The sequence below is a fragment of the Magallana gigas genome, chromosome 8 (genome assembly GCF_963853765.1).
Source record: "Magallana gigas chromosome 8, xbMagGiga1.1, whole genome shotgun sequence".
NCBI lineage: Eukaryota > Metazoa > Mollusca > Bivalvia > Ostreida > Ostreidae > Magallana > Magallana gigas.
The window spans coordinates 33,212,222-33,234,273 of NC_088860.1; the positions used below are offsets into that span (position 1 = coordinate 33,212,222).

Genomic DNA, 22,052 nt, shown 5'->3' on the forward strand with positions numbered 1-22,052 from the left:
TAACGACTATGAAAAATACATAAAAACTGGTTCATTATAGAACGCCGTTGAAATGACAAGGTTTAAAAATAATTTGAGTTTCAATGATGATACAAGATCATGACTGTATATTCAAATGTGTGTGTGTGTATATATATATATATATATATATATATATATATATATATATATATATATATATATATATATATATATATATATATATATATATATATATATATATATATATATATATATATATATATATATCCAGCTGTGTATATTACAGTGAATCAATAACGAGGGTAGTAAATTAAAGGAGTAGTGTATAATATACATTACTAAAACCAGGACTTGTATATCTAACTTAGGTGTAATCGACGTTAAGGTATTATACGTCCCATGTTCCCCTTGTGTACAGTATATAACTTGTGTCAGGTATTGGATTATGTACATATACACATTCCGGTTTTAATCCACGATTGTCTTCACTGTAGACATGATATGACAGGCATGTAGCATCGTTTTGAGAGTGTGGGGGGGGGGGGGGGGCAGACTCATCCAAAAAAAATCTTGACAAGCAAAAAAAACCAAAAAACAACGGAATTTTGAATTTTCCAAAATCTTTAAAATCCTAATCCGTGTGGGGAGGGGGAGGGGGGGGGGGGGGGTTGGCGTAGTATATCTGCCAGTGTATATCTATATCTTCAATTTCACTCCTAATTTCCTTATTTTCATACCAATTTTTTACATAACCCCATAAAAGTGGGGGGCCAACTCCATGATAATTCAATTTTTTATATGTAAATTTAAACAAATTAGTTGCTGCGAGAAAAAGTGCACGTTCTTGAATGAGACGATGTACAGACATCTCTCTCTCTCTCTCTCTCTCTCTCTCTCTCTCTCTCTCTCTCTCTCTCTCTCTCTCTCTTCAGATACCGATTCGAACTCTACTCTTGCATGCAAATATTTTCTAAGTTCGGGTCAAATAATAAAAATCAATTAATTAATTCTTAGTATAAGGCATATATTCATTCGAAGTTTTAAGGAACTTCGAAAAGAATAAATAATATATTAGAGGCCAGGGGTGAAAACATTTTCAATTATTAATTGTTAAGACTAGACATCCATATTGAGTTGGAGCGGTTAGGTTCCATCGGATATCAGAAGAATCAAAGTAAAAGGTGGCCTTGTGAATTAACAAGCTGTGAGAAAACAGAGAGGGTGCATTAGAGGGGTACTAAAGTTACACAACTAGCTGTCAGAATGAGATAAAGAACTGCACAGGGAAGGTGGGGGGGGGGGGGGCACTACTGTTACATGATGATAGCTTTGATAGCCATCTATAATGGCGGTGATCTTGTACATACATGTATCGCATAAATGACAATTTCTTGCCTTCCTTGTCAGTCTGAGTATAAACGTTCCTTGTATAAGTATAAAGATAGTATACATGTAATACTCTCACCCTCCTTAATTACTCATATTGATATCAATAAATTATTAGTTTCCTGACCCGAGTTGTTTAGTCGATTTCGATCTAAAGAGCTTTGCAAAGAGGAGGTGACCCATTTTCACCCCACCGGCGACGCACCAAATTATCAGTTGGGTCTGATTGAATAAAATAATAAAAATCCCATAAACAATATGATACAAAACCCCGTGCTATGTTTTACTATTAATACATTTACGTTATAACAAAAAGTATTCAATTGCGCCTAGTTAACAATCCATTAATATGCATACTTCATTGCCCTAATACGATATCTTAATTGCGCCTAATAGAAAGTAAACATTCCGCCCATTAAAAGAAGCATTCGCTTGATTTATGTCAACATCACCAGCAAATGTCAACAAAGGGCCGCCTAAGTTGATTTACTTGATGGTGTGTGGACACGGGAGACTTATATAAATGTTGGAAAACTTACAATTAAGATACCAACGGACGATTATCAAGGCCGAAAACTGGGAAATAAGTCTCATAATTTTCAACGATTTCCCCCCGAAATTGAATTATCATATTCTTTAGTAAACCCACATCAGCCCTCTAAGGGTTTCCTAGAATAGAATTCTGGAGAGCCAGCGACAGTTAATGCAATTTTGAAGTTAAAAGGGGTTCCGGGGCGGTCTGCATTATATCAGATTTCGGTTTTCTCTTTTAGAAAGTACTCCACAATGACTTCCTGTGCTCAGATCTCGAACAACTGTGTCGTGCAAAAACCAGTGCAGAATAAGAGAGTAAAACAAATAAAAAAAAACCCCAAAAAACAAATACAAAATATTGATATAATTGTATAAACCAAGAAAACTTAATATGCTTTAAGAGTTAATAAAAATTTTGAGAATTTGATATTTTGACATGCATTGTATAGCAAGCACGATGTACCACTTGTCTTTTTGAATAGATGTTCACCACCCAGCCTTAACTCCATCATTGTACATGCACTAAATACAAGCGATTGGTAGCATTTTCGCTTTAAAAGAAACTATTTTTTTTTTTTTACAATTTTCAACTCATCTCTATATTGTCCTTTTATTCTAATAATCTTTATATCTAGATGCCTCTATAAACCGAAATTTACTCTATTTTGACCCTCCCCCCCCCTTTTTTTCCTTTTAGAGATTGAAGATGGGAGCAAAACGTTTTTGATCTTACTGCCTGTCTGTCTGTCATCAATTTTATCTAATAAGCATAGAGGTCAGATCTGCATTTTCACAGTTGGACCTTGTAATAATCGAGTGGGACAAAGTGTTCACACATACATCGTTTGATCGTTCTCCCCATCTCTCGGTTTTGCATAACTAACTATATATGCTAGTATATATATTAAGAAATTGACCCAACGGGCCATTTATATTCTCAGACTACTAGTTTAGACCATCCCACAACCAGATTGATCTCTGTCGTTGTAAATTGATTTTGTTCTTTTTCTAGTGACACAAAATGTAGGCATTTGTCCCACTCAAATTCTATTATATTATAATATCGAATTTGAAAGAGTTGACTGCTTTGGTTTTATTTTACCAATGTACTAAAGATGAAACGTTATGCATAATTGTAATTGCAAATGTAATAAATTATAAATAACACATAAAATAAATCATATTACACTTACACAATGGATAATAGAATACAGAACAAAAAAATGTCATTCTTTTGAACAAACACTGCCTAGCTATTATAACAACTGTGGCAGAATAAGTACTATGGCAATTGTTTGAGGTTCGGTTATAAATCGACAAAATAATTATTCCCATCCAAAGGCACAAGGAATTCATTTGCATGTGTGTTCCAACACATTGCCATGCCACTATACTCTAACCTGGAAAACTCGCGCGCAAACAGAAACGTCTCCTGAGCAATTAATATCCGTGGAAAAAAAATCAAACAGCTTCGGGTCTGTGGTACGGACCCCTTTGCTTTGGGGAGTCCGAGATTGTTAGCAGGGCATGAGCGTACCCCCAGGGTGAATTAATGAGACCGAGGGGTAGCGGAGAGCATTAGATTGGCATCGTTTAATGTTTCAGAAATGACTCTCTGATCATCGATCAATACCAGAAACATGGACCTAGTTAGAAAATACATCGTGATCAATGATTTTTTTTTCCTTTTGGTGTATTTGTTTTGTGTTTTATATATAAATGGTTTTTTGGTGTTTTTTTTTTTTGGGGGGGGGGTGGGGGGGGGGGGTGGGAGGTGTTTTATTTTTTGAAGAATGTGCTCAAGCTTTAATAGAAAACAGGAGAACCCAAAAACTGTATGAAAAAAATGGTTCATAAGTAACGCAAAATTTTGAAAAAGTATGGTTAAAACATATATTCTTGTCTTCCTTTGTTCTTTCTGATATGTTCTATTACAATTAATGATACATGTACATAGTTAGAAGAGATTTCAATATTTTTATGTTTTTGCATTGAATTCATATAATTATTGACATGTAAGTACATGTATTATAGAAATGATAAGAATTATGGCATGCAAAGAAAGATAGTCTTCGAAAAATTCGTGATGGGTAAATTTTGTAGCAACCGTTCAAACCGTTTTACAATAGTTTAAATTACAGCATAATTATACTTTTGAGTTTGCGATAATGTTAACTACTAATTGACAAAAACAGTGTCTGGCTCGATGGGCGTGGTCATTTTTAGACTATTTTAATCTCCACGAGAAGAAGAGCTCTGTATAAAAATATAGGAAAATGTTCAAACGCTAAATTGTATGGAATTGTCCTTTCTATATAATAGTTTATAGCTAAGAAATCATATCGTAAACTTTAAGGTAGGTTTGATCTTTAGTGTGTTGACCACCCACCTTCCTTAATCATGTTTTTATTTTGTTTGTTATTATAAGTTAACCATTGAAATAACATATCAGAAAAGATAACTGGTGCACAGATGCCAGTTACATGGCTGATATGAAAACTAAATTGATATATTTACATTTTTTCAGTGTCTCTGTCTGTGATAACACTATGAATCGATTTTGTATTGTACAGTCCAATAAATTCAAATGACGTATTGTGTGTGCGCAAGCGGGGTTTGCATAATTAAAATTCTAATATTTACTACATGTAGTAATCGTATAATGGCTGACAATTATGTAAATATAAGTAAGAAGAAACCATTCTTTGAGTATTATGACGTAACAATTTTGGTCGGGGTATGATCGAATCCAGTGAAGCCTGAAGGGCTTTATGATAGATTTGATCACGCCCCGACCAAAATTATCACCTCATAATATATAAAGAATGATTTCTTATTCCTTAAATATACTTGCATATCAATACCTGTATTCCAGTTAACAATGAATCTTAGTTTTTACTAGCAATTCCATTCCTTCTTGAACGATGCAATCGTATGCAGTGATTTCTCCGACGGAAATTGCATAGTTTTTATTGACTTTTTTTCTTTCTATTTCCAAGTCACTATTTCGACAGAAAACATATCGAAAAACATCTAACAACTGATTGTCATATCTTTTTTCAAATTCTTTTTCGATAACTATGTAATAGCTATGGATTCATGTAGAAATTCCTTCAGTTCCATTAGAACCCTCCAAAAATTGCCTTAAACAATATAGAAAAAAATGAATGATTTGTTACGAAAGGAAAACCCAATTATCCTTCAGTTAATATGGTAAAATAGATTCTTAAAAGACCGAAACATCTCGTACAGAGAACTAACCGTATCAAATAACGGATAGCAGTCTGGCCTCTTAGCAGTTAGGTTACTGTGCACTAAGATTATAGTGATGTTAGAAAAAATGTGTTTTTTTTAAATGGTTTGATTCGAAAGTGAGTGTGCATGCATGGGTGATGTCATAATCGAATATTCTATAACAGTTACTATATATGATTGAACTCTTTTCCCAAATCATTGTTCAAAAGAACTTTAATTTATATCAGATTTTGTTTTTCTTTTGCTATAGAATTCAAGTCCACGTTTTTGTATGCAGAAATGGGGAAAATTTCGCACCAACCATCAACAAACCAAACAAAAACAAATTCCTGTGTTACATTTTCAGCAGTATGAAAAACCACAATCCCGTTTAATCGTAAATCCTAATCTTTGGGCGATTTATGGTTTGATTTCCATTAAAAGGCATTAAAAATCAAAGCTGTGAGGCCGATAGATTGTTTTTTGTCAAAAGTTGTAAATGACCCTTTATGTCATTATTCCTTCAATGCGATCTTTATCAGTCCGAATTTACTATGCCCCGAGACACTTGAGCTCTCTGCGAGCTCGATGATATTTGCTAATTGTTTACATTGGTTTGTGGGGGTTCTATTTCTAGTCACACTCATATAAATATATATAGACGAAGAACAATGTACATGCGCGGATCCAGATTTTTTCCCTGGAGGAGGAAGGGGGTTCGAAAGATAATTATTATGTAAAATTGCCGGGGGGTGAGGCGGGGGTGGGTGGGAGGTCCGAGGCATATTTTTGGTAATTTTGATATGTAAATTTAAGAAATTTGATTTTAGAGGGGGTGGGGTCCAATCCTACCCGAACCCCCCCCCCCCATTCTAGATCCGACATGATGTTAACTAACGAATGCTTAATCTTACAAAAAGTAGCATGTCCCTTGTGCATTGATGCAATGTGATTTCATTCCAATACGTGTGGTGGGAAATTAGAAAGCGTTTCTATCGAGAATTGATTGCCAAGTTAAGGAGGCCGCCGCGAAACGGGGAAACTGACTGAAGTTCGTCTGCCATACGATTGCTAGTTTGTTAGACCATCAAACGAGACCATATAAAAAGAATTCGATAATTTAGGAAATTCTTTTACTATACTCTATCGCAATGTTAAAATATAAAAATGCCAGGAGTGAATTGAGCGTAAAAAAAAAAGATATCCGATTACAAGCAGGAAAGAGGAAAAGTGCAACCCAGGGAACTTTCTATCTGAAGATTATTTCCTTAATGTTCACGGAAGTAGTGTTGTTCGGTCATTAAAGTCTCGTAGAATCAGACTCCAATTGATTATTCCTTAAGATGTATTAAGGTGTACCACTCTCCAGCATATATTTTTAATCCTCGCGTTCAGAAGCAATTTGTAAAACAATCCGTATTGGTAATACATGTATTTATGTTTTACGCCAGATTTCCTAGAATACACATCTATTTATTTATTTCTATAAAAACATGCTTCTTCAAATCTGACAAATGTCGAATCCCATAAGCGTTGGTAATGCCTCGTTAATCATTAATTATTTAGTGTTATGCCAATTTCGACCCGAGATTCAAATATAAGACCTGTGTTTCCAACAACAGTAACGGGACCCCCTCCTGCCATGATGAGCTTATTCGGCAGATTTTATTAGGATTTTATTTGCATTTAAACATTAATAAATGATGACCCGAGTACAAAATTAAAGGAACAAGCCAGCAATTATCCTTTCTGGGTCTTACAAATGTTTGAGCCGATCATATCTACAGACGTTTAGTAGATTCAAGATTAGTTTTGCCAAAATTTTCAAAATCTTCGCGACAAGAACGATAAAAACGTTGAATTATCTAGTGATTTATGTATCATGTCATGCATAATTAAAACAAATGAATGTCTTGTTTATCAAGGAGAACTGGACCCTTAATGTGAGATTCAGAATTCAATTACTTGACTTCGCGAGGACCTCAATACCCAGTTGGTCTTGTCAAAACGTATGCACAAGACGGAAGAAGCGAGGATAAGGTTCGGTTAAGACGGTGCTTTGTCCAAAGTAATTACTCCGGAAGTTGAACGGAACCGGTCTGCGTTTTACATAGAATTTGCGGACACGAGACAGAAGACGATAAAAAAAATCAGAGATTCTGTGCGTTTATTCAATTCATCTGTAATTATTTCTGAATGAATGAAATACACAAAAAAAAAGTTCCTTTCCTTTCAACGCATGTGGAAATCGGTCTTTTCTAGACGATGATTGTTGCAATATTTCCTTGACTGAACTAAGCACCTAGTTTACCATGTTCAATGCATCCGAGGAAAAAAAAATAAAATGCATTTGCACAAAATTCTTATTTTGAAATTTCTAATGCTTTCTTTTGTGCCCATTTAGCGACAAAAAAAATAGGTTTGATTACAGTTAAAGGTATCGATACATATGGATGTTTTTTTAAAATCAATTTCCAATTAAACTATTACTCATTGTGTAAGACCTCAGCAATGTTCAGAACGTTCATATATTATTTATGGGTATGTTTTCTATATTTTGACGATTTAGCGAAATTATATCACTTTTGTTAAATATATTTATGTTTGATTATCAAACCAAGCCAATATCTATTTCTGAAAAGTTTTTGAAAGAACGCTTGGTATTTTAGTTACCTTTTTAAATAAGTTTTTATTCAAATCGCAAGAGAACACGTCTAGTTTAAAATATTAAAAATTGAGCATAGAAACAATTTGAAAATAGCTCAATGTAAAGTTGCACCCAACAATAAAAATAAACTGTGAAGGTAATACTTCGAGGTTTTAATAAACATCATCCAAAAAAGCTGGCGTTGGCATACACCTCAAAGTCGAAATTAATTATATTCACGTACATATTTTTATCTTCAAGACGAAATGAATCAGTTTAAAGCCTGAACTATTCACTGGCTAAGAATGCAGTTCTTTGGGATACGGAGGCTTAAAATTACAGTAAGATTAAATAAATATAGTTCAAGATACATGTAGATACATGATATAGCGTCCACCCTTATAACCCTATTATGAATAAATGCAATGTCGCCCATATAGTTCTGTTAATTATATATAAATGTATAGACAAACTTTTGATCCAATTACGGAAACGGAACCAAATTATGCCGAAAACTTCAATTTTTTTGGTGAAACCAAACACCGAATTTTGATTTAGACAGTTACAGGAAGGCACAGATTGACGCCATCCATGGCGTTGTATGAACATATATTATCTTAAGGATTCGTTTCTTGGGTACTAACAACCCTAATTTAATATCTGTATGTCGTTGCCTGTGGTAATTGCTAAACTATTATCACTTGCGATAGACCTAGCTAAAAAAAACCAAAACAAAACAAACGAAACATCTTGGCATGACTTCAATTTTTCTCTTCATTAACGGTGGGTATATATATATCTACAATGCGACAGACGCTTGCATGACAAAGGGAAATGAGAACGCCCTAGCGTTCATCAAATTGTTGTTAGACTTGCTTTATAGTTATAAGCACTACGCAAAAATAACCCCGAGTTTCGCTGAACCAATCTTGAAAGCCAGTCATTATTTCTTGACTTTTTAAGTAAATACGATCTAGAAATAAGAACTTTAACTATATGTGGCCGGTACCGTTTCGTATCTGTAGCAAAATGCATCCATTGCTAAGCATCAAGTCTCATTACCACATAATTTGTCTTCTCAATGTGTCAAGCGTGTACAGATGAGGCAAAACACACCATTATTAATTTACATCTACTCAAGTCCATATGTATGGTGCATATACTACTTTTTTGTGCAATTTGTGTTCCCCCGTAAGAGTCTTCAAGATTGATTAAGATTACTCATCTAATGGCGTGTATTGTTCACAAATAACGTCGTATCTGCAAGTTATTTTCTCAGACATGCAATATATTTTATGTTTGCAAACAAATGCAATTATATCAACAATTTTGTTCTTATATGCAAAATATATTTTATCAATATAAATACCGAAAACTAACATTTTAACGTAGATACATGTATTGATTATACACTTAATGGTATCAATATGCTTGCAATTTCTGAGTCGTAAATATTTACTGAAGAATTGTTAATTTGCTATTCAAATAACAAAAGAATAAGAAACTTTTCTATTTTTGTTTGATATGGGATAAATTATTAAGAGACGAAGGTTGACGCAAAATTACGTTACTAATTTGCGTATCATACTTTAGTAATTGATTTCATAGGTGCTGGTATTCTACATCAGTGGCGGATCCAGGGTTAGTTGAAAGTGGTACCCAAGCGGCCAGGGGGTTTCGGGTATTAAGACATTTTTATGAGCTATTCTAGTTAGACTTGACATATTATCAGAACGATAAATAACAAAAACGTATTTGACATTCTTTTACTATAGGTCATACAATATACTAGTACATATTTTCAAAATGTTTATCACAAAGCCCCCCCCCCCCCCCCCGCCGCCCCCTCTAAATACACTAGTGTATATAGTGAAGATATCTTTGGACTGATCGAATCAATCACTGTGTTTTAGGCTGAATTATTAATCATAAATGAATAATTATGAAACCACGTTCATAAAGCAAAATATTCATTAGAAATCGTACATGCAGCCCATGTTTTTGGCAATTTGGATGTAATAGGGGGATCCATCATACATATTGAGAGTAATCATTTATCCATTATCACAGGTCTTATTGTGGTGTATATGGATTTCCATGATAAAAGAACACATGTACACATTGGAGGCAGAGTGCACGCAACTGTCATGTTTAAAAATTTTTAATTTACTGGGTGGGTGTAAATACATAATTTACATCATGACAATTGTAAATTTTGCATTCACACCCACCCAGTAAATTCAAAGTTCAAACACTTCACTAAGACAGTTTTAATGAATTGAACACACGTATCCAAAAAAAAAAATTACAGACGAACCCAAACAAAATGCGATAACGATGTAGATAAAAACAAAGCTCTTTTTAAAAGGAGGTTTATAAAGTCCTAAAATAGCCATGACCATCCAGCCCTAAACTATCGGTTAGTATTGTTATTTCTTCGATCGTTGAATATCTGAAAGATATAGCTTTATAGTAATAAGAGTTCGTAAATATTCTCACTGGAGAAAATGGGAATTTATCGAGTTTTACAATTTTGACTCCCCGCAAAAATTAATGACTCTATAAAAACACACTTTTACCAAATTACACTACCAATAATATTCACTATGGGTGCAGTGAATTATGTTTATATACATTATATCACGAATATAAATACATGCTTCTGTTTGCTGCCATCAATAACACATTGATATTTTACACATCATTAGCCGAGTGATTTACTAACCCATTTAGCATTTTGATGTCATTGGGGGTATAGATCTTCATGAAGTACGACCGCAAAGATTCAAAATTTAAAATAGTCTTTTCCCTCCTAACACCTACAACCTTTATCGCTAATAAATCTCAATAATTACCACTCGTGAATTTCCATTAGTGTTTTACGCTACTAGTATTCTCATCTTCATCTTGATCATCTCTTTGAAATAATTTTTAATTAAGGAGATAAATTTCGGTCTTGGCGCTTTGCGTCAGAAAATGTAATTAAATTTACACGGGATTCTGCCTCCTTAACCCACCTTCCAACATTCACGCGCAGAGAATACACATAAAACAGTAAGGCCAATTCAAGCACGAAATAATTTTATTAAAAAAGTAAAGAGGGAGAAAAATCAAACAGTTCAGTCTGTCTCTATGAGTAAATGGCGCGTTTATCGTATTAACGTCGTAAGCGGCCCTCTTTCTTTTGGAGCAAGTCGTCTGCGCGTTATAGTGTATGAAAGGGCAGAATCCAATACCCCATAAATCACTACAATTATATGACCAGGGATGTTTTATATTGAGTTTTTCTCTCTCCTACCCAATTCTGTGAACATGTATTTCTAATCTCCGCTTCTTTAATCAATTTCCGAGAACAATTGTCTGCTACCGCCGACGTTTTGTGGGGGTCAGGTGAAATAGCACCATAACACGTTAATCCTCTAAATGGCGAGAATCGGGCAAACAACACTTAGGCAAGATTGAATCGAAAAAATAAACATTGTAGGTTTGTTAAATGTTTTTCAGCTGCACGAACCATTTGCCACATTGATTTATCAGGTGGTTTATTTTTTACACTTGATTTATCGTTTTAACATTTGACATTTTGTTAAAAAAACCACAACAAAGTGATAAATTGCTCAACTACCACCGAATTACATTCGCTTCGCTAGTCCCTCTGGATGCTGCATTTAAAATTGCAAAACTTTCATTTAAAAAAAACCTGGGCTGGGATAAAATGTTAGACTACATTGGGTAATAAGCTACTATACATCGGTCGAACAGACGGATAAATCACTAGATTCAATATACAATTTACGTCCTTTCGTCTCTCGGGACAAATAAAAGTGTCCCTTCGTCGGCTATAAATAACGACAAGAGAATGCTTTTTAATAAACGCCATTGCCCGTCGAACACTTCCATTGGGTTTGGCCACAACCCAGTTTCGTTACTATAAAAGACCGTTTGGGCTTTACAAACGTCATATAAAAAGGCTTTCTCTACCGGCTAGTAGCCAAATAGTGGGGTTTTTTTTTTTTTTTTTGCTACACCACAACTTTAGGTCAGTATATCTGTTCTGACGATTATACCTTAAGGTCAAACGCGACCTATCTTCTATTTTTTTCTTCTATTTTTTCCTATCTCCACAGTGTGAAGATTTCCACTAAGTAATTCCATAATTTTATTTTCTTAACTTTTTTATTTAAATATAAAGTGTTCAATTGAAAAACTATACTATGACTTTATAAGCATTCTAAGGTACATGTATTTTGCATGATATTTTTTAAAAATTCTAAACATATTCAGCTCCAAGAAAGCCTGGTAATGTACCCTGAATTTTTGGGAATTAACTGGTTTAAATGTTAAAAATAAGGAATAATACTAGTATATCAAGGAAAGTAATATAAATTGAGGAACGCCCCGTGTCACCTTAAGAGCATGCGCGCTGTATAAACGAACATTTACAACAATATTTCACAAAGACTACATGTATCTATTGAAATTATGTATATACTTCTGTGGTATTCGTCACATTTAACCCCATGTGGTGCACTGTATTTAATTGTGTTTATTACTGTATATAGTATTTGGAGTAATAATTTAAAGCAATAATTATGTATTTTAATGACGCTTTTTCACATCTAACACTTATCCCATACAGTACATTGGAAATATTGCATACACTTAAAAAACAAACATTTTTGAAAACTAGATGTGTTCATTAATATTTTTTCTTATAAAACAATACACTAGTCAAGACTTGTTTCAATTTTTTTTTTAAATGCGACATTTGTTTTATTCATTTATATATGAAAAAAAAACTGTTAATGTAGACATTGGTGGGAAAAATATTTTCTTACAGTAACTTCAACACAGCACGCACTGTTGCAAACTCTATAGAAGTTCTATTATTATAATTTATCGCATTCATCATGTACTCTTCACATATTAATACAAAAAAATATCATACTTATCTTCTGAAAACACTTCACATCATATTAGATGTCGAAGCACATATTCAAGCTAACGTTAAAATAATGCTGAATTGTCACGAAGTCGTATGTCTAGATATTATTGATATAACGTTATGTATACCGATGCCTCAGAACAACAATGGATATTCTCTCTCTCTCTCTCTCTCTCTCTCTCTCTCTCTCTCTCTCTCTCTCTCTCTCTCTGAGAAATACTCTTATTCCTTTCTTATAGAGGCAACATTATCAGAGAATGCCTTTATGAGAAAAAAGTTTCCCCATTGAATGAATGAACATGTATCAGAGTCGCAGGCTTGCATCTTCACAAAGTGAGCATTGATCTGGAGGGCGAAACGATAAATCAAAAACGGAAGTGGCAGGTCGGATTTTTGAAGAAAGCAAAAAAGAATATATTGGGACGAGGAAGAATAGGATTGCTATATAAAGTTGCACAGGACTAATAATAAATCAGATCTTTATAACTGCTCAACGACAACCCTTAATAAGTCTAGTTGTGAATAGCCACGAATCCTGTGAAGAAAAAAACAGGGCCTGCCATGAGAAATAGAAGCTTTAGCCCTGTTAACCATGTAATCAAGTCGCATTTCCCAAACTATGAAATCATGCAGGAGTTTATTAATGAAAAACAGTTAATGATACCACATGTGTTTGTCTCTTGGAGATAGCGGTTGTCACGTGACAAGTCTTCATCCCTCAAGAATGAGAATGCGACAAAGTAGATCGTGATTCAATTAACTCTGGTCCATGGTTCATCATAACGAAGACTGAATGCAGAGCAAATGTTCCACTCAAAGTCTTGATTCCCAAAGTGTCAAAGATATTATCCCAAGCACAAAATCTTCATTGGTGTTTAAGAAGTCGTTATATCATTGATGCAAGATAATGGACCCGGACTGAACAAGTACTAGTATTCGCATACATCCCAATAGGGTTTTACAAGGGGTTATTTTTCAGCAAGTGATGGGGGTCCGTTCTAATGCTCCATCTTTAAGGGAGGCCTTGATGGTGGTCATGAACATTTTTATACCAATGTTAATCTCCTTCAGAAGATTAGCTTTTAAATTGTGTAAAGGTATTGCGAAAATATTTGATTTTACCGCTTAAATTTTTATCAAATAATAGTTTAGGGCCAAAAAACTTATTAGAATGTTATTTTTTTTTTAAAATAGACCTGAAGGTTAATTTAATTTATTGACCGTCTAGCATTTTTAATCTAGAATGTAAATGGTTTACTTACAGATTTAAATCATGGGTTTTTCAAAGCAATGAGCAGTTATTAATGATCAATTACAGTTGTTTATTGTCGCATTACTTTGATATACATTGGTGTTGGAAGCATATTGAAAGTGGAAGGGGGGGGGGGACTAGACTTATCAAAAATCTTGACAAGCAAAGCAAAAAAAGGGTCTCTGGTTATGTATAACTTTGCATGTAACAACTCGACCCCCCCCCCCCCTCTCTCTCTCTTTCTTCGTATTTACTTTATTAATATATCTAACATCTGTGCTTGATAGCTAAATTGTTTACATTTGGATATAAAACGATCAATTTTTTTCCATGCATAGTTTTAAACATACACAATTAGAGTACGATCTGAAACATCTGTCCCCGGAATCAATCATAGCACTCTTTTGAATAGCTATCAACACTACCATTTCCTCTCGTAGAGCCTTTCTCGCCTCCGACGACAAAAGATTTCCAAAAGGAGACCCTAGCTTCCGATAAGGGGAAGAGATCTAATAGACTCAGACTGGCTGTGCTTGTACGTATGTAAATCTGATTTGAGATGTCTGCGAAGGTTAGGTTAGGTCCAATACTGATACAGTGAATGATCGAGGCGGTTCCATTTACATTCTATATTGAGTGTATTTTAGTGTGTGTCTGAGAACGTATGTAGGAGGTGATTGATTTGTACATCAGTTCTATGGTACAATATGGTTTCCATTTAGCGAGAAAACCTAAATACCAATATCGTGTAATTTAATCAATGTTAGCATTGTTTTGCACGTATAATATGCAAATATATGTATCGTTTCTACTAGAAGGAACAATACTGCTAAATGGTTTGTTTTGGGTTGTTATTTTTGTTTTGTTTGGTTGTTTTCTTTTTATTTTTTTTGAAAATCTTCATTCAACCTACCTTTAGTGGGTATGAACAAGTTAAGAGAATGACAGTCCTCCGGAACGTTGAAACTTTGGGACGTCTTGCCTCGCCCTGGGACCGAGATATTCCAAATCCTAGCCCCAGCGTACATCGTCACTGGACAGGGGGGTCGGTTGTGAATGGCCACACGGGTCCCTAGCCATTTTTCCAGCGGTCCGGTCGGGGGCATCAGACGGAGCCTATTGCCCCTGGTGGTAGCGTACGCGAGTCCAAGGATCCTTTCCACGGGCGGTAGGTCCTTAACGTGAAATATTACGCTCATCCCTTTCACTGGGCCATCCTTGGATTCAAATTTTTTTCTTCCTTCTCTTTCCTCGTAATTCCTGTTTCCCAAAGAAATGGTCACAGTGACAATGTAAACAAGGTATTTGAGCAGGTACATGCTGATGCAAGACTTATTTGTTGTTGGTTTTATATTTCTCTTTCCAAAATATTAAGAATAGATTATACACAGATCCACGTGGTGATATCCATCATCAGCTGGATGCAAAACACATGCGTAACCACTTCAACAGAACACAGATTGCTTTTATAATCTGCTAATTTTCATTCCTGGAGTTGTTCCCGAGTTCTTCCGAGGACACAACACACACACCAAAAATATTCACAAGAACATTTTCCCCAACACTATTAAGCTGAGTTCATCGCGAATCAATTATACCTTTTGGTTAATCACTGTCTTGTGTTCCCTGTACTCAACCGCCACCAAAAAAAGTTGACTCAGTTCCTCCAACGAATCTATTCTTGAACCTCCCTTTTTGAGAGGGAAAACAATATTTTTATACATAAATTATATCATACGAAGATTAAACACAGTCTGCACCTGGTATTCCTTGAAGAGTTTTTAAATTTTTTTCTCCGTTCCTGTTTGTTATATATACGACACAGTTACAAATGTGCGAACATTTGTACATGTAAATACGCATATAAATGACCACCAAAGTCCAATGGCGCGCTAATAGTAAATAATGTACCGTTTATGACATTTCTAATGAAAGCAAAATACGGCAAGCGAGATCAAGTATTACGGAATCAATTCGGGAACTACCCCAATCAGAAATAGAGCGATTGCTCCAATCATCGATTTTTCTCGCTTCCCTTCTCTGACAACTTGCGAGACAGGCCAACGTACATAAATAAACACTTCAACTTGCTCCACGTGGCACGCGAGCCCCGGGAGCCAATGATCCGGGTACTAGAAAAGTCAAGGTATGATCGTAGTCCCACACAAATGTTCGGAGGATGAGAGAATGCAAAGCAATGTCTCCGAATCCATTATGAAAACAGATGGTACACGAACGGCACAATAAGCACTACAGGTCGGGTTAATCGCACCGATTATAAACAAACAGCCATGTAGGTATCACTTTAAGTTATGAAGTTAACAAAAAGATATTCGAAATTGTATCCTAGTTTCCTAGTTTATTCATTGCATAAATCAATATTTCCGCATCACAACGTTGATTAGATGCCTTGTTCCATACATCTTTCGTAAACAATTATAATGAGGCACAAAAGAAGAAGGGAAAAGAAAGGGTTAAAAAAAAATATAATGATAGATCTGCAGCACCACACGTTTAGTGTAAAACTTCAACATGCAAATGTCGAAAAAAAAAATTGAAGAATTCATACCAAGCGTGACACTCATTAAAAAAGGTTCAACTTCAGCACAATCAGTCGAGAGTTTATCTTGTTTCCACAAGATAGTGAGGATAAAAAATTCTGACATACAGATATATGGTTGTGACCTTGTTGTGAAAACCATCACAGATGCGGAAACAAAACTGATGCTCCCCTTTTCCTTTAATTACTAACCCGACTCTGTAATTAAACGTTCCAAAATCCTATGATGTGGGTCTAGTAGTTTTTTTTCTAGCTAATTTTCACGCTCCGAAATAAAGAGTTCTTCAGATAGTTTTACAGCGCTGTCGCAAAAGATAGTAATTATTGTCCAGGGAAACATTTGTTGTATTAATTGGGTTATCAATTATACTGTAAATCACTCTTATATATGCATTGGGACTGAATTTTCGCGTTGTTCACCAGAATGGCAATGTAATAAGACAATTCGTTGTAACTTTTGATTATTCATTCGCGTTAATATGTCTCATATAAATAATTAAAGGCACAGTCGTTTTCATGCAAAAAGAATATCTTAAAATTTGAAAGTTAGATTTATTACTTACTTGTCCGAGTAGTTTTTAAGTCTATCGGGTCCACTTTTAAAAAAAGAAAAGTTTAATATGGGCATAATTTCGTTTCTTTCTGGTTTTTACCAAAATATATATATTTTTTTTAAAAATGATGAATAGCAAAAAATTATATTCTATAATGGTAATCTCTAAATACAGGGAATCAAATCTAATAACAAAAAAGTGCAATGATATTGAAATTTTATACATTTATAGAAATTTGCGTGCGATAAAGCCTCACGCAGTACGCATAAAATACCACCGAATTAAATCTACCAAATTCTGCTTGATGTGAGGAATATGCACTATCAACACTCGGTCTTTTGGTAATCAATTTTAAACCGCCATACATCGAGTCTATATGAACCGCTATATCGTGTACTTCAATTCCCTTGAATTCGAAAAGTTTGAGGAATGCATCTTGCGACCTTTACCAAGTATTGCCCTAAGCAATCTGACAGAATTCGAACAAGCACATCATTCCATCATATTAAAGCTTCCATAAAACTAGATTATGAAAGCTAATAAAATGGTAGAATCGTGATGCAATATGACGCTGTTGTTGCGAATCTTGCTGCATTTCGACAGAAGTGCAATTTTCTGAATAAATATTTCATGACTTTATAAAGATATTATTATAGGTGATTGAAAGTATCCGAAATCCAACTATTTTAATTGCTCCATCAATTCTCCTCATTTGGAGGTGCCAAAAAACCAAAAACCTTAGCATCCTGCGGAATCCATTAGAGTAGGATACCATAACAATGCTAGGAAACTGAATACTCCCTCAACGAACTAAAATGGAAGTCTAATCGCAAGCTTACAATTTCGAGTTGTGTGAGCATTTGCATTTGAATCCAATGTATTTTTTCACCACAAATTACATTTCCATATTTTTACAAGCACGCGTGGTACTGGTGCGCGGATACGAAGTGCACAAGCCACCCATTTTCATACATTAAACCTTTTGTTTTGCTTATAAGATATTTATCACATGTCAAATTTGTATTTACATCTTGAGCGTTAATGAGGTTTGCTCATTATAAAACCGCCCGTGTGTTTTTATAATTTAATAAATGCTGAAATGATTTAATCATACTATAGATAGTGTCATCCAAATTTGTTTTCGTGGATTTTGTTGAGTCAATCCTCAAAACTAGATAACTATCGAAATGAGATATGTAATACACAAATTTCATTGGACAACAGGCCACTAGAGAGGAACTGGGGTGGTACTGTTGAAGAGAGGCGCAGGTTTTTGCCAGCGACCGTTGTTTGCAAGTGTCTTTTTGTTGCACGGCCTCATGCGTCCTCGTCGGCACGGGGAGGATAGTTAAGTATTAGCTGTATGAAATGACGTATCCGTGAATTTCACTACATCAACAAAATTTGATTCAGACGATTATAATACTTAAATATTCACGGATGAATGGCATTGAAAAAAGATGGTGAAATAAATTAAAAAAACTACCTCTTGTTGCAGATGATCTTACAGAAGAAAATAATCTTGATTTTCTGCTTCGAAATATATACATACAGGTACATATGATTAAAACATACTGTTCTGTTCATTTACACTGTATAAAGTCGCAAGTTTCAAATTGACTCATTCGAGTAATATTATGGAAAAGGGTATTGTATCTGCAAGTTGCAATAAAGTGCATAAATGTCATAGCAAAGGTTATCAAAGATGGCCCTCGTAATTTTAGAATGATGATGAAATAAGCTTTGTGTATAGATAATTTATGTAGGAAATACTTCAGAAAGAAAATCCTGAATGGATTTGATTGCAGGATTCGTCCACCTTTGAATTATATATAAATAAAAACATTTTTTACGTACATATAAAATTAATCTTATGAAATACATCTTATAATGTAATACGTCGTTCCAACCACAGTCCGGAGTCTGCAGTGCTCTCCAACCGACCAAGTGGATTAGAATCGTACATATTGGCAGTGGTTTGCGACGATGAATGTGATACTGAAAACTTTAAAGATGTTGTTTCCTACTAAGAAAATGTTGTATCAAAACTATGAACCATCTATGAAGGTGATGAAAGCAACTGGTGTTTGAGCGGAGAAACAGTAAATATTTGAACATATATAGCCGGAAGTTTTTTTCTATTTATCTAATTTAACAGTATTATTGTATCATTTCTAAGTAATCCACTAATGAAAATACGAACTCCCGATCGATCGGAACATCACTCGGCCTTTTCCGTCAAGTCGAGACTTGACGGAAAAGGCCGAGTGATGATCCGATTGCACCTACACCTTTACTTTTGAACGTCTCTTGACCGATATTGAATCAAAATGCAAATTTATATTTGCTTGCAAGCAATGCAAATATTTACGCGTTTATAAAAATGAACGATTTTACACACCAATCAATAAAAACACAATTAACAATAGCTTTTTATTCACGAAGATCAAAGAAAACCATGTTTTATACAATATGAATGATTTTCTGTGCGCTTCGTTGGGTTGTCTTGGAAATTTTAGATGTTCCGGATTCTATACATCCAGTCTTAACTTCGGTAACACAACCTATGCTTGTCAACTATAGTAAGGGGTGGGGTACAATGTAGCAATATTTTTGCTACATTTAAAAAGGTAATTATATCAGATCTAGATTGCTTTTACAATGAAGGATTGGAAACGTTATCTTCAATCTCTTCTTTATTGAATATACAAAATAGCCGAAAAACTTATTCAGCAACATCATATACTAGAAGTTTATTCCAAACTGTATCATGCAATTAAAATCCATTTCTGTCGAAAATAATATGACCCTTGTTCCTCAAGCAAATGACAACCCCGTCGTTCTACAATAGAGTTCTCTTGCAAATTGTTTGGACATGAAAAGAGTCATGCCCGGATCAAGAGGGGAGGGCGGAGGACTGGAAAAAAATGTCTGTATCTGCGCATGCTAAAATGTACATCAATACAAACTGCTAGGTCATTACAATACTGCAAATGTACCTATCGGTCAATACAATGTAAATGGGTTGATCTTTTTGTGATACCAATACATTTGAACTGTCCTTGCCATTAACTTCAATGCTACGTTCCTTTTCCGTTCTTTACTTTTGGTTGTCAATTCCTCTACGAAATATCAAATTATATATACCATACAGCATTATTGTAAATAATAGCATTTATGTAAATTGTGATATGTTATTTTTATGCCAGTACCAAAAATAATAGTCTAGTCATAATATAATTGTAATCCTAATTTTTGAGTATTTTTGAGTATTTAGCTGATTTTCTTTTTTGTCTACATTAGCCAATCGGAGTGCGGCGTTTAGTCGCGCGATGTTTTGATTACGTCATTTTTACTGTCAGCTGTCAACAAGTTTGTAAATACCGCAATCAACCCACCCTCCTTCCCCTTCACCACCTTTGTAGTTGGGGATTTATTTTGCAATGTATTACACATGTATGTTGCTGTTGATGTGTGAAATGCTGTTTTGTTCAACAATATTTTTGTTGTATGTATATTTGGTACATGTTGACATTGTATACATCTTTGTTTAATATGGGGGAGGTCATTTGCTCACCTTTTATAACTTACATTCAATGTCTGGTTATTGATATTATGACGCGTTCCATCATTCAACGCAATTGGAATATCGCTCCCATCATTCAACGCAATTAGAACATCGCTCGGACTTTTTCGTCGAGCCGAGAAACCGCTCGGCCCTTTACGCCAAGTCGAGAAAAAACTTTCTCAACATGAAAGAAAAGACCGAGCGATGTTCCGATTGCTTTCAACGGTGTCACTAAAAACAAATGCACGTTTACCAAATACCAAGCAAGCATGCTTAAATTCTAATGTGCTTCGCAGGGATTGGCCTTGCAACTATCCCACCTACTTGTATATGTAAATAACAGTATATTACAGTGAATCATATGTCTTTGGAATATGTATGCTTTGTATTTCTTTCATGAAAATTTGTAGGAAAGTGTCGAGTGTCTCATTTATAGAATTCATATGTACAAAAGTCATGTGTGTCGGAACTAAGCACATTTACACACATCTGGGTTCTGCTGTTTATAAGTATGAAATAAAACATTACTGCATTGTAAATTTACATTTTCTCTGCAATTTTTCAGATGCAAAAAATGAATAAGATCAGAGTATAACTTTTCTCAGCATTCAAATTTGATAAATCTATAGGAGCATTTGGGATGTAATAATATACATGTAACTATAATTTATGTATAATTTTGTAGGTAAATACAATTTTTTTTTTGCAATATGAATAAATCAATAATTTTATAAGTTTTTAAAGCTATAATTCTAATGTAGATAATTATTGTTTTTCTATTACATGTACCAGTATTTTATTCTTCCGGTGTTTTGATATATTCTTCATCATCCGTTTCGTCTCTACCGGAAGAACTTACAAACAGAGGACCAGTCTAGTATGATGACAATTTTCGTCACTATGTGTCGGACAACAAATACTGCCCAAAAAAAAGCCTGTAAATTATCAAATAAAATGAAATAAAAAGCGTTTGATGAAAAATTTAATAACAACATAAAATATGAAAAATAACCCGTAATTTTTATTCACTTTGTAGCAATCTAATTGATTTGTGTAACAGTCAAGTCGATGAAGTTGGACCAAGTAAACGGCCCATGCTGTTAAATTCCAATATCCCCCGGTGTATGTAATTTCATAAGTCACTAAAATAATCATTGATTGCTTTTGAAGTGGTAGATTAACCGGGCAGAACTTTCGTTCATATCAGTTTTTGGTACAAGCCTGGTTCGTGTTGAAGTGAATTGGTGTTCAATTTGTGGGAAATATTCACGCTATTGGATGCGAAATTAGCAGACATGTACGGTTCGTGTATCCAAAACATCGCTAACAGTCAAACAAAATATAATTATAGAGTTTTGTTTTGTTTGGACCACGCGGATGGCTTGCTTAA

General features: G+C 34.5%; 1 protein-coding gene across 1 annotated transcript in view; it reads right to left on the reverse strand.

The window, feature by feature from the left end:
• The window catches only part of LOC105329921 (neuroligin-4, Y-linked), a 100,608-nt gene extending 84,474 nt beyond the window's left edge, over positions 1–16,134 (reverse strand). Inside the window, exon 1 of the mRNA XM_034473642.2 lies at positions 14,894–16,134. Within this exon, the coding sequence (XP_034329533.2) occupies positions 14,894–15,299 (406 nt within the window). The 5' untranslated portion in view covers positions 15,300–16,134. The remainder of the gene's footprint in view (positions 1–14,893) is intronic.
• Between the last annotated feature and the right edge of the window lie 5,918 nt (positions 16,135–22,052).